This window comes from Oratosquilla oratoria, chromosome 8 (assembly GCF_046742065.1).
Source record: "Oratosquilla oratoria isolate Oo_2021 chromosome 8, ASM4674206v1, whole genome shotgun sequence".
In the NCBI taxonomy this organism is placed as follows: Eukaryota; Metazoa; Arthropoda; class Malacostraca; order Stomatopoda; family Squillidae; genus Oratosquilla; species Oratosquilla oratoria.
The window spans coordinates 58,670,883-58,687,573 of record NC_134784.1 but is presented as its reverse complement, the minus strand read 5'-3'; the positions used below and the strand labels follow the sequence as shown (position 1 = coordinate 58,687,573).

Sequence of the window (16,691 nt, the reverse complement as noted above, 5' to 3'; positions counted from 1 at the left end):
ACACCTTACCAAACTCTGTCACTTCCTTAATCTCTCCTCTGATACTGTATAAGCAGTGTTGTCAGCAAACAACAACTGGCTTATTTCTTATTTTCCTCCATTTTCTTTAATCATCTCCAGTCCTCTACCCATTACCCTTGCATTTTCCTCTTGCACCACCCCATCCATGTATAAATTGAACAGCCAGGGCAATATGACACATCCCTGGTGAAGTCCCACCTTTACTTCAAACCACTCATTCTCTCCATTTCTAATACAGGCTATGCTACACTTGTAAAAACTCTTGACTGTTCTCAACAGCTTTCCTCCAATCCCTTATATCTGCAAGCGTCTTCTTATCTACCCTGTCATAAGCATTTTTCAAATCCATAAAGACCCAAAAAACATCCTTGCCTTCTCCTAATGTTTTCTCACAAATCTGTCTTACTACACAAATCTGATCCATGCAATCTCTACCTGTCCTAAACCCAGTCCCTCACCAATTACTCCCTCTATTCCTCTCCTAATCCTCTCAATTAAAACCTTCCCATAAGCCTTCCCAACTACACTCACCAAATTGTTCCACCTGAAACTACTACACTCACACTTGTCCCTTTTTCCCTTGTAAAGGTAAACTATACAGGCACTTCTCCAGTACTTTACTCTCTTTTAGACAAACATTAATTGTCACCAGCCAGTTCACCATCACTGTAACCCCCTTTTTTAGACACACTGCACAATACCCATCAAACTCAGGTGCCTTACCTGTTCTCATCATTTCACAAATGCTTTCACCTCAACATCTTATTTTTTCATTTACCTCCTTCATCACCATCATTTTATTTGCACTTCCCATTACAACTACCTTTCCCTATCTTCCTTCACATTTAGCAAATCCCTTAAATACTCTGCCCATCTTCCCCTTACTGCCGTCTCTTCTATTATCATCTCTCATCTGCACCTTTTACCTTTTCTTCTCTACTTGACTCCCCTCCCCTTCCTCTCTTAATTTCCTTCCAAAACATCTTTTTATTACCTTCAAAATTTTCCATCATACTCTTACCACATTTCACATCTGCTCTCCTTTATCTTATGCTTTATTTCTCATTTCTTTGTACACAAGCAAATAACATTCCACCATATTCAAAAGATAAACATCTATATAAATCACATATATATTTAGCACCAATGTTCGATATTTACCATACACCCAAGTTTATATTGGCATTTTTGTACATCTACAGCAAAAGAAAATTATGCTGTACACTCACCCGTCACGATCTCTGTCCCTGTCCCTGTCCCTATCATAGTCTCTGTCTCTGTCTCTTCTATCTCTGTGTGGACTTCTGTCTCTGTTATCGTCCCTCCATCGGTGTTCTCTGTCTCTGTCTCTATCTCGGTCTCTTCTATCCCGATCCCTGTCCCTGTCCCGATCTCTTCTGTCCCTATCCCGGTCTCTGTCACGGTCTCGTCTTCTCTCTTCCCGATCTCTTCTTTCCTTCCGCCGTTCTGGCTCGTATCCATTGAAACTTTCATAATTATCCCGAACTGGCCTGGCAGCTGTAGTAACATATGGTCCCTGAAGTTATAAAAATATATTAGATGTCTTTTGTTCAAATGAAGGAAAAACTAATTCACATTAATGGGCATATATAATCATTCATTGGGAACTGTCTGCCAAATCAACATACCTGTGTAACATACTGAGGATATGGGGCATATGCAGCTGCTTCAATGCCACCATATGCAGCAGCTGTGTAAATATGCTGTTGAGCAGCCATGGCATTGATCATCTCTGATAGCCCAATACCCTGGCCCTGTTTAAAGCACAAAATATTTTAAAATGGTTACTCACTAATATTCATCTACATGTGCATAAAAATCTTCACAGAATATTATAAACAACATCATGAAGATGTGGAGAGGGAAAGAGACAGGATGGGTGAGAGGAGGGTGAGAGTATGGGAGGGGAGTGGCAAGAGGTTTGGTGAGATGGGAGGTAAGATGTGGGGAGAGGGGAGGAGAGATGTGAGAGAGGGGAGATGGGGGAGAGGAGATATGGGGAGAGGAGATATGGGGAGAGGAGATATGGGGAGAGGGAATGCAAGAGGAGTGTATAAGGGGAGGTGAAGAGATGGGATGAAAAGAGAGGCAAGAGGACTGGGTGAGAAGTATGGGGATGGGGGAGATGGTATGTGAAGGAATGGGGAATAAAGGGATGAGGGGCAGAGAGGGAGAGGTGATGGAGAATGGGGATTAGAGGAGATAGGTGAGGGATGGGAGATAGGAGAGTTGAGGAATGGGGGAGGTGAGGGATGGGGGATAGTAGAGTTAAGGGATGGGAGATAGGAGAGTTGAGGAATGGGGGAGGTGAGGAATGGGGGAGGTGAGGGATGGGGAGGTGAGGGATGAGGGAGGTTGGGGGATGGGGGATAAAGGATGGGGGAGGTGAGGGATGAGGGAGGTTGGGGGATAAAGGATGGGGGAGGTGAGGGATGGGGGTAAGGGATGGGGGAGGCTAAGGATGGGGATAAGGGATGGGGATGCGAGGGGGTTGTTGAGGCAAATGGGAGGCAAGAAGAGGCAATGGGGAAGAGGGGAGATTAGGGGATGGGGGAGGAAAGATGAGGGGATAGGAGACAAGATGTGGGAGCAGGGCAACGAGAGGACAGGGGGAATGGGGAGATGAACTGATGGAGAAGAGGGGAGATGAAGTATTGGAGGAGAAGGGAGGTGAGGGGATGGGGAAAGGTGTGGGTATGAGCAAGTAAATCAGGTGATGGGATACAAGGGAATGGGTGAGAGGGGAGATAAGGAGATGGGGAAAATGAAGAAGATCACGAGAAGGGTGGAGGTATGGATCTAAGGGTCAGGGGAGGTGAGGGGATGGGGAGAGTGGTGTGCAAGATAGGAGAGGAGGTGAGAGGATTGGGGGGGAGGGGGAAGGAAGAATCTAGATGGAAATGAACTTACTTTAAATATATCTTATCAATAATGCTTACACATACAAAAAGCCAATCCAACAAGGGGGTGGCTGTTAATGCATACTTTTGTTATATCTTTACTGGAGAAGAGTTTATTTGGTCTTCCCACAATGTCCCCATTTAATCACCCCTTACAACATAGAGGAAAATGTAGTGGTATTTGTATTTGTTTGGGAGTGTAGTTGGGAGGTTCTCAGGAGTGGAGAGGGGAAGAGGGAGAGAAGGGGTTATACTAGTAAGTGAAGATATAATAGGTAAGAGTGTAGTGGAATGGAAAGAGGTTTCTTCAAGGTTGATGTGAAGGTGAAGCTGGGAAGGGAGATATGGGTTTTTGTAAGTGCGTATGGGCCTGGTAGTGAGAAGAGTGTAGAGGAAAGGGACCTTTTGGGTAGATTTAAATGAGTGAATAGAGGGATTAGGGAGAAATGTCGATGTAGTTGTATTGGGAGACCTTAATGCTAGGGTAGGGAACGAACCAATAGACGGAGTGATTGGGAAGTATGGAGTTCCAGGTAAAAATCAAAATGGAGAATTGATGGTGGAGATGCGTCTTGAAAGAGTTGACGATAGCAAATACAGTGTTTAGGAAGAAACTCAAGCATAAGTGCACATGGGAGAGGGTGGTGGATGGAAGGGTGGCAGATAGTGTATTAATGGACTATAGTGGTGACCAGGAGTATGGTAGGAAGAGTTAAGGATGTATATGTTCTAAGGGAAGAGAGTGGGGGAAATATCAGATCATTTTCTGGTGGAAGGTATAAATTGAGAGTGGAGAATAGGTGGAGAAAGAGGAAAAGGGCAGAAGGTACTTAAAAGAGAAAGAAAAGGAGAAGGAGTATAAGAAGAAGCTGAGAGAGGAGTGGGAGGGAGTGAAGGATAGAGTAGAACTAAGAGTGGAAGAGGAATGGGGATGTTTCAAGGAGGGAGTCATAAGGTGTGTTAAGATGGTGTGGATGAAAGTATTGGCATGGTTTGGACATATGGAAAGAATGAGTGAAGAAAGACTAGTAAAAGAGGTATGGAAGGCAGATGTGGAGGGAGTGAACATGATGGGGGCGACCTAGGATGAGATGGATGGATAGGGTGAAAGGGGCTTTGGGGAAGAGGGGAATGTCTGTTGGGAAGGATGGGAGAGGACAGAAGACATGGGTGAATGGAGAATGGTTGTATATGGTTGATGATGTGATGCATGAGGTGGAATGGGTGGGGGGGATGGTGGGGGTGAGGTAGTATGTGCGAGAAAAATTTGACGCAGCCTGAAGGGATTTCTCCCCGTCTTCTCCTTTTCTGCATGAGGGGACGGAGAAGGGGGGGTCGGCGATTTAATGAAGCGGCCTTGCTGTTGATGTGCTGTGTCTTGCGACACTGCCTCTGACCCAGGGCAGTGGACACGATGCAGGGATGACCCGTCATCCAGGAGGTGCCAAGATAAGAGGGAGGGTAGAGGGTGGAGGGGAGTGGAGTCTATTTAGGGTTGGAATGGGTGGGAATGGTCTTTATGCCTTTTTCTTTTTAGCTACCTCTCTTGTAAGGGGGAAAAAACCTTTGGTATATGTACCAGTACGTATGTAGTGGAGCTTGTGTTAGAATTAGAAATGTAGAGAGTGAATGGTTTGAGCTAAAAGTGGGACTTCGTCAGGGATGTGTTATGTCACTCTGGCTGTTCAATACATGGATGGGGTAGTGTGAGAGGTGAATGCAAGGATAGTGGGGTCAGGGTTGGAGATGGTTAAAGAAAATGGAGAAAAGTGGGAAATAAGGCTGTTGTTGTTTGCTGACAACACTGTGCTTGTAGCAGGATCAGAGAAGGGATTGAGGAAATTAGTGACACAGTTTGAGGTGTGTGAAAGGAAGCTGAAGATAAATGTGGGCATAAATAAGGTGATAAGGTGTACAAGGGAAGAGTGACGGCAGGCTGGAAGTGAGCATTAAGGGAGAGAGACTAGAGGAAGTGGATAGTTTTAGATACTTGGGTGCGAATGTGGCAGGAAAGGGAAGACTGGGGGTGGAGGTAGAATGAAGATTGAGAGAAGCAAGTAAATGCCTTGGTGGATTAAAAAATGTAATGAAAAATAGACATCTGGGAATGGATGCTCAGAGGAGGTTATATGAAGGAGTGATTGTGCCGACAGCACTGTATGGGGCAGAAACATGGAACATAAAGAGAGGAAGAGAGGAGTTTAAATGTGTTTGAGATGAAATGTCTGAGAAGTATGATAGGGGTTACTAGGCTAGATAGTGAGAAATGAGGAGGAGAACAGGGGTGGAAAGGGAGTTGAGAGATAGGGTTGATGAAAGAGTTTTAGGATGGTTTGGACAAATGGAAAGAATGAGTGAAGAAAGATTAGTAAAAGAGGTGTGGAAGGTAGAGGTGGAAGGAGTGAATATGAGGGGGCATTCTAGGATGTGATGGATGAATGGGGTAAAAGGGACATTACAAAAGAGGAATGTCTGTTGAAGAAGGACAGGAGAGGACAGAAGATAGGGGTGAATGGAGAAGGGTTGTGTATGGATGATGCTGTGATGCATGAGGGGGAGTGGGTGGGGGGATGGGGGTTGAGGAAGTATGTATGAGAAATAATTTGACGCAGCCCGAAGGGATTTCTCCCCGTCTTCTCCTTTTCTGCATGAGGGGACAGAGAGGGGGGGTCGCCAAATTAATGAAGCGGCCTTGCTGTGGATGTGTTGTGTCTTGCAATACAGCTTCTGACCCAGGGTAGTGGACAGGATGCAGGGATGACCCATGATCCAGGAGGTGCCCAAGATGAGAGGGAGGGAAGGAGATTGGAGGGGAGTGGAATATGTAAGGGATGGAATGGGTGGGAGTGGTTTCTATGCCTTTTTCTTTTTGGCTACCCCCCTGTGTAAGGGGGAAAAAAGCCATTGGTATATGTATGTATTTGTATTCTCACCACAGAATGCTTTGGGAAAATGAAGAACTGGAGTAACATGGGTGGTACAGGATATCTAATTCAGCCAATCTTAGAAAAATGCTGTGCGACTCCCTCAAACTTTAACTCTACCAGGAAACAATGACAGGTACCAGAATGTGGTGGCCCTGCAAGATAGACAACAAAGCTGTCCATTTTCAAAACCTGTCAACTCTGCCAACCTCTATCAGGAGGTGCAGCCTTGATGGGCACTAAGTCTCCCAACTGAGCCCAAGATCTCCCTTTATCAACTTTCAACTGCATTTCCTGGGTTGTAATATTCTGATGACTGCATGATGTACAGCATCACAGGGAAAGACAAGGTCAGTGATTTTTGTGTGCAGAAAAAGACAAGGTCAGTGATTTTTGTGTTGCCAATGCAATGACGTTGAATGTCAAATCTGACCAACATGCAGTCCATGCAAGTGTTAATGTGTTGGGGCAAGCATGCACTCTTATCTTACTGCCAAGTTCAGAGGGTAGCCAGACATACCTCCTCCACAGTTCACAACACTGACTCAAACTTCACCTTCTTACATATTGTTCCCATTAATAGATGTGCTGATATAAACAACAATGACATATTGAACCAAGACATTTTCTTTAATACATGTACTTTAGTCATGCAGTGTCTAAAAAAGGGAGGTACAATGATGGTGGACTGGCTAAAAGAGAGTCGAGTGCCAGAGGATTGGAGGAATGCCTGTATAGTTCCACTTTACAAGGGAAAAGAGGAGAAGTGCAAGTGAAGTAGTTACAAATGAATCAGTTTGTTGAGTGTAGTTGGGAAAGCTTACTGGAGGTTTTTGAGAGGATTGGTAGAGGAAGAGAGGTATTGGTGAGAAACAGTGGGTTTAGAGTAGGCAGGGGTTAAGTGGATCAGATCTTTATGGTAAGGCAGACCTGTGAGAAAGCTTTAGAAAAGGGCAAGGATGTTTTTTTTTACCTTTATGGGTTTGGAAAAGGCTTATGACAGCATAGACTGGAAGGCACTAGGCGGTATTGCAGATATATGGGATAGAGCAGTCAAGAGTTTTTACAATAGTAGAGCCTGTGTTAGGATTAGAAATGGAAAGAGTAAAGGTAGGACTTTGTCATGGATGTATTATGTGGCCTTGGCTGTTCAATTTATACATGGATAGGGTGGTGCGAGAGGTAAACACAAGTGTAATGGGTTGGGATTAGAGATGGTCAAACAAAATAGAGGAAAATTGGAGATAAGCCAGTTGTTGTGTGCCGACGTCATTGCACTTATGGCAGGGTCAGAGGAGGGATTAGGGATATTAGTGACAGTTTGGGAAGGTGTGTGAAAGAAGTAAGCTGAAGATGTGGGTAAAAGTAAGGTGATGAGATGTATAAGTGGAGAATGTGGAAACAAACTGGAAGCGAGTATTAAGGGAGAGAGACTGGAGGAAGTGGATAGCTTTAGGTACTCAGGTGCAAATGTGGCAGGAAAGGGAGTGGAGGTGGAGGTAGAATGTAGATTGTGGGAAGCAAGTAAATTCCTTGGGGGATTAAAAAGTGTAATGAGAAATAGACATTTGGGAATGGATACTAAGAGGAGATTGCATGAGGGAGTGATTGTGCCAACAGCACTGTATGAGAGCACAAACATGTAACATAAGAGAGGAAGAGAGAAGGAGTTTGAATGTGTTTGAGATGAGGTGCTTGAGAAGTATGGTAGGGGTTACTAGGCTAGAGTGAGAAACAAGGTGAGGAGGAGAGTAGGGTGGAAAGGGAGTTGGGAGATTGGGTTGATTAAGAGTATTGATGGTTTGGACACATGGAAAGTGAGTTAAGAAAGATACGTAAAAGAAGTGTGGAAGGCAGAAGTGGAAGAAGTGAACATGAGGGAGTGACCAAGGATGTTATGGATGGATGGGGTAAAAGGGGCATTGGGAAAGAGGGGAATGTCTGTTGAGGAAGGAATGGAGAATAGTTCTGTAACATTACGCAAACGTTACTTGGACTATGGTGATAAGGGAGTGCATGAATCTCAAGTGGGTTGCTGGTTTTTATTCTGGTTAGTGCGAGTGTCAACCTAGGCTGGGTCGGCAGTCAGGCTCCGAGGCATGCCCAACCGCAAAGATGACCACGTGTTCCAGGGGACAAGCACCGCTGGTTACAAGTACTGTAGACAACTGCCTATAGAGACCAAAACCTGGCTCCTTATACATACTGCTGGCGTATGCTAAAGTAGCAAAGGACCCAGCCTCACGGGAATATGGCTTGGCATGGCCAAGGTTGTATTTACCTACTTGTATTATATGGGAGGTGCTAAGATAAGAGGGAGGGTAAAGGGTGGAGGGGGGTGGAGTGTATTTGAGGATTGTATGGGTGGGAATGATTTTATGCCTTTTTCTTTTTGGCTACCTCCCTTGTAAGAGGGAAAAAGCCTTGGTATATGTATGTATCATACAGGAAGGGGATCTATGCTTGTGGTGACCCATTTTTGTATCTCGCAAGATCAAGTTTGTTCTTAAATTCTTGTATTGTGTTTGCACGCACTATTTCTTCATCCAATCTATTCCATATATCTATCATTCTGTGTGGGAAGCTGTTCTTTTTCAGGTCTCTTCTGTAGTTATCCTTTTTGAGTTTCATTGCATCTGGCTGAGCGGGTTAAGGCGTCGTTACTTGCGGCGAAGGCCGAGGTGAGGACGGTTCGAATCCTGCCACCAGCGAAGTTGAACCAAGGGCATGGTTCATTAAATTCCATGCTACAAAGCCCTCTGTGAGGGGCACCGTCCTAGCCTCCCGATAGGGGGGAGTGTGTGACGTTAAACCATATCATCATCATCATCTTGTTTTTCCTCTGTCCTGCTTTAATAAGTCCTCCCTATCAAGGCATTCTTTTCCTTTCATAATTCTGTAATGGTTAGTAGGTCCCCTCGTTCTCTTCTTTGTTCTAGGGTTGGCAATTCCAGTTCGACGAAGTGTTGGGACCAACTTTGTCTACAACAGTTTCTACACCACATACATTCCTTTTCCATCCCATTTCTGCAGCGACGATACTACAAGCCAAAATGTCATGTAGACGCACATGTGGGGGACTCTCTTCACCACAATACCCTCCTTCCCCTGCAAAACGTGGAATCCTGATGTGCAAGCAGGGAGTCAGTCGTGCGTGACGTCAGTGGAAGCGGGAACCCCTTGAGGCGGCGCTGGCAGAGGCGGTGGTTTCCCTGAAGTAGTGACGTCGATCTGCATCGATCGTGATGTCCGGTGTTGGGAAGAGGTTGTGCATGGTGTCAGTGGGGCTGGGCATCATTGGCAGCTGCGGCGACACTGGAAGCGGTGACCACGTCCAACTTTTCTCACCATACACCAGATAGGGCCAATGCCCTGTCAGTTGTGGTGCCTCACAAAATTTCACCAGATACGGTCTTCATAAAGTTCCTCTTCTTCCACACTAATGTTATTGTTGTCGTTCCCTAGACTGTCTGTCCGAGCAGTCCCATCTCCCCCCAAAAGAATGCTATAGCCAGAATGGGGTTTTCCCACAAATCCTTTATAGAGTGGTGTATGTTGTTGTTGGTGGTGGGACTTTGTCAAGAATGTGTTATGTCGCCCTGGCTGTTCAACTTATACAAGGATAGGGTGGTGCGAGAGGTAAATGCAAGGGTAGTGGGCAAGAGATTGGAGATGGTTAAAGAAAATGGAGAAAAGTGGGAGGTGAGCCAGCTGTTGCTTGCGGACGACACTGCGCTTGTGGCAGGATCGGAGGATGGATTGAGGAAGTTGGTGACAGAGTTTGGGAGTGTGTGTGATAGAAGAAAGCTGAAGATAAATGTGGGCATAAGTAAGGTGATGAGATGTACAAGGGGTGAAAGTGGCAGTAGACTGGAAGTGAGCATTAAGGGAGAGCGACTGGAGGAAGTGGATAGTTTTAGATACTTGGGTGCAAATGTGACAGGAAAAGGTGGAGTGAAGGTGGAGGTAGAATGTAGATTGAGAGAAGCAAGTAAATGCCTTGGTGGATTAAAAAGTGTAATGAGGAATAGACATTTGGGAATGGATGCTAAGAGGAGACTATATGAAGGAGTGATTGTGCCAACAGCACTGTATGGGGCAGAAACATGGAACATAAGAGAGGAAGAGAGAAGGAGTTTGAATGTGTTTGAGATGAGGCATCTGAGAAGTATGATGGGGGTTACTAGGCTGGATAGAGTGAGAAATGAGGTGGTGAGGAGAACAGGGGTGGAAAGAGGATTGAGAGATAGGGTTGATGAAAGAGTATTAGCATGGTTTGGATACATGGAAAGAATGAGTGAAGAAAGACTAGTAAAAGAGATATGGAAGGCAGATGTGGGGGGAGTGAACATGAAGGGACGTCCTAGGATGAGGTGGATGGATGGGGTGAAGGGGGCTTTGGGGAAGAGGGGAATGTCTGTTGAGGAAGGACGGGAGAGGACAGAAGACAGGTGAATTGGAGAATGGTTATATATGGATGATGTTGTGATGCATGAGGTGGAATGGGCGGTGAGGGAGTATGTGTGAACAAATTTTTGACGCAGCCCGAAGGGATTTCTCCCCGTCTTCTCCTTTATGCATGGGGGGATGGAGAGGGTGGAGTCGCCTATTTAATGAAGCGGCTTTGCTGTGGATGTGCTGTGTCTTGCAACACTGCTTCTGACCCAGGGCAGTGGACAAGGTGCAGGGATGACCCATCATCCGGGAGGTGCTAAGATGAGAGGGAGGGTGGAGGGGTGTGGAGTGTATTCAGGGATGGAATGGGTGGGAGTGATGTTATGCCTTTTCCTTTTTGGCTACCTCCTTTGTAAGGGGGAAAAAGCCTTGGTATATGCATGTATGTATATTGTTGGCATGCATGATTGTGTATAATGCAGTCTTCCATTGTGTTGAATAATATGGGGTGAAGTGTTACATCCTGGGCAGTTGTCCACAATGCAGTCATCCAGTTTCTTCTGGTAGCTTAGAAGGGCTGGGTGGTGGCCACACTGCAAAATGGCCAGGTGAACTCTGTCCTTTTGTGGGAGAGAGGATTCAGAGGGATGGATATCAGGGGTCTGGCATGCAGCAATGCGTTATCTTTTGGTGTGTCAATGGAGCAGTGATATAATTATGAACATGTTTCCAGAAGCTGGTATTTGGTGGTTTTGGAGGAAGAGAGTATTTGTGTGTGATATATATATATATATATATATATATATATATATATATATATATATATATACACACAGTATATATATATATACATTACAGGTGAAAAATGTAATCACACATTTGTCAATAACGTAGAAACCACTGTTGGAGTAGAAAAGACTAGAAACGGGGAATCTATATATTTCGATTGCAAACTGCAATCCTCTTCAGTAGATACAAATAAGAGAGAGGGCGTACTGTTTAAGTAGCACCCTTAACAAAAGAAAGGGGAACATGGGAAGATATCTCTACCCTCTTCTCACTCCATATGTGAGGTCAGGAGGCAAATGAGCTTTCACTAGGTTGGAGATGAAGAGTCCGGACATTATGTCCGGGGACCATTGCCCCTTTGAAATATTCATGTTGGGCTGAAATTCAATGATCGTAGATTCTACCATTTTCCTCCTGAACTCACATCTGGATTTATAAATAAGCTCAGCTCTGTCCCAATCTAAACAATGTTTAAATTGCTTAACATGTTGGAACACAGCTGAGCTATCTTGTGCATATTTAATGGAACGTTTATGTTCAATCATCCTGGTATTCAAATCCCTTCCCGTCTGTCCGATGTAAACTAAGTCACAACCTTTACACGGAATCGAATAAACCCCTTGGCTCTGTTCTTCTTTTAACCTTTGATGGACATTTACCACCTTTTTATTAATGGTGTTAGGGTAATAATTAATCAAATTTAATTTGTCTTTGGGAAGAAACTTCGTCGAGGGAATGAATGATTCAGAAAAGGGAACGATTAAAGAGCTCTTACCCAATGAAAAATTAGAGGAAGTGGGGGTGGTGTTGAAAAAATTGGATCTCGCTCAGCTGAGGGCTTTGACCAAGAACCAATCCGGGTAAGCTAAATTACTAAGTTGAGATTTTATAATGTTAAATTCTCCTTCAAGAAACTGGGGGCTGCAAATTCTAAGAGCTCGAAGGAATAATCCTGAAGCGACGCTACTTTTTACTTTGTCTGGGTGACTGCTGAAAAAATGAAGATAACTACCAGAATGGGTTTCTTTTCTATAGACGGTAAAAGCAAGCTTGTCTCCGTCACGAACAATAAGAACATCTAAAAAGGGTAGCTTACCTTGTTCTTCCCATTCAACTTTAAACTTAATGTTGGAGGCTAAGGAATTTAAATTAGCAAAGAAGTTATCGAATGAGCCCCAATTTTCATCCCAAAGAGTGAAAATGTCATCTACGTATCTAAACCAAACCATGTCTGCGGGTTTAATAGATTCCCCGTTTCCAGTCTTTTCTACTCCAACAGTGGTTTCTACGTTATATATATATTATATATATATATATATATATATTATATATATATATATATTATTATTATTATTATTATTATGACACATGGAAAGAATGAGTGAAAGATTAGTAAAAGAGGTATGGAAGGCAGATATGGAGGGAGTGAACATGAGGGGGCGTCCTAGGATGAGAAGGATGGATGGGGTGAAAGGGGCTTTGGGGAAGAGGGGAATGTCTGTTGAGGAAGGAAGGGAGAGGACAGAAGACAGGTGAATAGAGAATGGTTGTATATGGATGATGATGTGATGCATAAGGTGGAATGGGTGGGGGGATGGGGGGTGAGGTAATATGTGTGAGAAAAATTTGACGCAACCCAAAGGTATTTCTCCCTGTCTTCTTTTCTGCATGAGGGGGACAGAGGGGGGTCGCCAATTTGATGGAGCAGCCTTGCTGTGGATGTGCTGTCTTGTGACACTGCCTCTGACCCAGGGAAGTGGCCAAGATGCAGGGATGACCCATCATCCAGGAGGTGCCCAAGATAAGTGGGAGGGTACATGGTGGAGGGGAGTGGGGTGTATTAGGGATGGAATGGGTGGGAATGGTTTTTATGCCTTCTGCTTTTTGGCTACCTCACTTGAAAGGGGGAATAAGCCTTTGGTATATGTATGTAGAAAGAATCCAGAGAGCAACCACAGAAATGGCTCCTGCACTTTCAAACTTGTCATATGAGGAGAGACTGGCTAAATTGGTGTTACAGACTCTGGAGCAAAGAGGAGAGGCAACCTACTGACCACCTATAGAATCATGATGGGCACAGAAATACTTAATAGAGAGGACTTGTTAAACTGGGACAAGAGAAAGACAAGAGGACATGGAAAGAAAATAAAAAAAACATAGTTATGGAAGAGATCTGAAGAACAGTTTTCCACAGTGGTGGACACTTGGAACAAACTGGACGAAAAAATAGTGTGTGCAAAAACCATTCATGAATTTAAGAGCAAACTAGACACTGCAAGATACCACAGCGGGACACCACAAGCGTAGCTCCCCTTCCCATAAAATACAACTCGGTAAATACACCCTTTCCCAAACTCTGTCACAAACTTCTTCAATCCTTCCTCTGATCCTGCTACAAGCCCAGTGCCGTCCGCAAACGACAGCTGGCTTATCTCCCACTTTTCTCCTTTTTCTATAACCATCTCCAATCACTGACCCACTATCATTGCATTTACCTCTCGCACCACCCCATCCATGTATAAACTGAACAGCCAGGGTGACATAACACATCCCTGATGAAGTCCCACCTTTACCTCAAACCACTCACTCTCTCCATTTCTAATCCTGACACATGCTCTACTACTCTCATAAAAGCTCTTGACAGATCCTAAAAGCTTCCCTCCTATCCTGTATATCTGCAAAACCTTCCACATTCTTTCAACCTGAATTAGTATGTCAGAGAAAACAATATCAAGCCTATTCACAGAATATGGGGGTCAACAAGCTACATCAAATATAATCAGGAAGTCTATACTGGCATTCTTGTATATCTCACTCATGACTTATGCATAAGCATCTTCATATTCAAGAAGGTTAATAGCATCATTAATGTCATTTATCATGCTATTTTGTTCTATTCTTCGAATAACTTCGTATGTTGGTCTCTCCACTTCTACTCGATTTAAAGCTGTGAGAAGTATTGTTTCCATCTTTCATCCACTTCACCTTCCTCTTTAAGTAGCTCCCCTTCTTCATTTTTAATTGTATGCACACCACTTTCATCTTTTCTTTTGTAAAATTTCTTTGTGCCCCGTTGATCATTTTCCAGTTTGTTTCCTAACCTATCCCACATATCTCTTAGCTCTTGTTTTTACTCTCTCAACTTCATTTCTTGCTGCTTCATATTCTGTTCTGCTTTCAGGGTTCTCTTCATCCACTTTCTAAAAGCAACACTCTTCAATTTCTGTCCACCAATTTTCTTTTTCTTTGCTCAACTGACTTTCTTTGTTTCTATCACCTCTTTAGCAATTTGAATAATTTTCTTTCATATTCTCCCACATTTTCACAATATCTTTTGTTTCTTGGTGTTCTCCTGGTCTAGCTTCAGAAACCCTCTCTGTATTGTCTATCCACTTCATGTTCTTTCAGCCTATCGATTTTTTATTCTCTCTTATAAGCTTTTTCAATAACTAACTTTTTTCATCTTCAGTTTGGCTAATACCAAGCAAATGTCAGAATCTAGTGATACTGAAAATACTTTTCCAAAGATCTTTCTGTTCTTAGTCAAAATCAGATCTATCATGGACTGCTCTACAATCTCTTTTAGAATTCCACTTGTACCAGCTCCATTTGTGGTATTTCTATGCTTAAAAAATGTGTTCATAACATCCAGACTGTTTCTAATGCAGAAGTCTTATCAAATTTTCACCATCACCATTCACTTCACCAATCCCAAAAGCACCCATCACATTTTCAATATCTTTTCTTTTACTTCCAACATAAGCATTCAAGTCCACCAGTACTATCTCTTCTATATCCTCAATTTTGTCCAAGATATTTTGTGATTTCTGACAAAATAATTCTTTTTTGTCTTGGGGCCTTCCTTGATGCAGTGTATCTTGTTATTAAGGAGACTTTACTTGTACTTTACCTAAGTGTCGTGCCCAATATTGTCTCATTAACATGATCTATCTTTCCAATTCTTTCTGCAAAGTTTGGTTGAAGGATAAATGCTACTCCATATTTTCTTTCATTTTTCATTCCTTTATAAACAAGTTAAAAGTGTATTTTCTTCATACCCTCTCCGTCTAATCTGGTTTCACACATCCCCATAATGTCTATATTCTCTCAAACATTAATTCCAACATCTCTCCCACATGTTGGGACAAAAACTATGCTTTGCCTAAACATCTTACAGGGGCTTTTACATACAAAAATTTCCCATCCTAACTCACCTCCATTATGTTTAGAGGAAGACCTCCTTCAATGTAGCCCCTGCACCTGTAAGTGGAAATAAATATCACTATGACATCTTTAATAATCTTTCACCAAAGACAGACAAATAAACAAGTAAATATTACCAAACTCACAGATAGCATAAAGCAACATTAACTGATGCTGGCAAGTGCAGAAGCAGTCCAGACTAGTGCCAAGGCAAAATAATATAACACCACACACAAAGAACACTGCCATAATCAAATCAAATAGGCTTGAACTATTAGTTATTACAACAATTGGTTTGTTTTGTTATTAGCCTATACACTATAAGCAACACATTGCAGTTAAGCAGCATCAAAACCTTTAGCATAGTTATCCTTACTTATTGAATGTAATTAAAATTCCCATCAAACTTCTATAAATTCTATAAAGCAAAAAAGAATAAAGAAATAAATAAAAAATAAACAAGATAAAAAATAAATATATCACAGCCAAATAGTGGCAAGCAGTGGCCATAGTGTTGGCAATTTGCTGCTACTTGTGCCATGGATGCCTCCTTAATTTTCTAATACTAATATAAATAAACAAGGTTACTGGAAAAGAAAATATTCTATATATAACAATATAAGAAAATATAATAAGATAAAAATGCTACTTTTTAAGATGTTACAACTAAAAATAAACTAAAATTTACTTTCTATAGACAACACTGAGGACTTTCAAACATCTCTATTGAAACAACTACAATCTGAGCTTAATTACATAAGACACAAAATGACCTGAAATTAAATCAACAAGCAACACATTCACAATACTTGAATGCAACTTTGGGGCCTGGGTCAATATATACTAAACATTTACTAAATTTCTTTAATATCATCACATTAACAAGCTAATTTCCATCATACAAAAATCCAAATCCTCCACAAATAATGTGAATAGTCTCTCATATATCAAAATAACTAATTTAAAATTACACGAGACCATTACACAAATGAGAAAAAAGTAAACAAATGTATGGTAAAAATAAATGAATAAAAAGCAGCTGAACAGTGTTATCAGAAAGTAAGGAAAACCTGCAATATCATAAGCAAATGGTAAAGTCTGGTAATGTACATAAATGCATAGCTATGCAACTTCACCTTTGAAAACAAACTGTCCCACTAATAACCGAGTCTTGGAGAACTTGTTAATGTCTCAAATAAAAACCTTTAAATTCTCTTGTTTACACCTGATTATAGCATTGCCCTTCAATTAACCCATTCACTTCAATGGCATTCCACTTTATTCTGACTAATGCTAGATGAATTCACATTAGGGGGAGGGTACACTTATGACAAAACTGGGTCATAGTTGATCAAGACCCCACTTGAAATAATACTGTTTAGCTTAAACCAAAATCAATGTGCAATAAACTACAAAAGGGGAAATCATTTCTATTTCC

The 16,691-nt window shown here is 42.4% G+C and overlaps 1 protein-coding gene across 7 annotated transcripts in view; it reads right to left on the bottom strand.

The window, feature by feature from the left end:
- The window catches only part of LOC143027757 (RNA-binding protein 5-like), an 87,798-nt gene that overhangs the window by 49,852 nt on the left and 21,255 nt on the right, over positions 1-16,691 (bottom strand). For all 7 annotated transcript variants that reach the window (XM_076189281.1, XM_076189278.1, XM_076189277.1 and 4 more), the window contains 3 exons: positions 15,265-15,310; positions 1,671-1,796; positions 1,251-1,558 (listed from right to left, as the gene is read on the bottom strand). In XM_076189281.1, coding sequence (XP_076045396.1) covers positions 1,251-1,558; positions 1,671-1,796; positions 15,265-15,270 — 440 coding nt within the window. In that variant the 5' untranslated portion in view covers positions 15,271-15,310. The remainder of the gene's footprint in view (positions 1-1,250; positions 1,559-1,670; positions 1,797-15,264; positions 15,311-16,691) is intronic.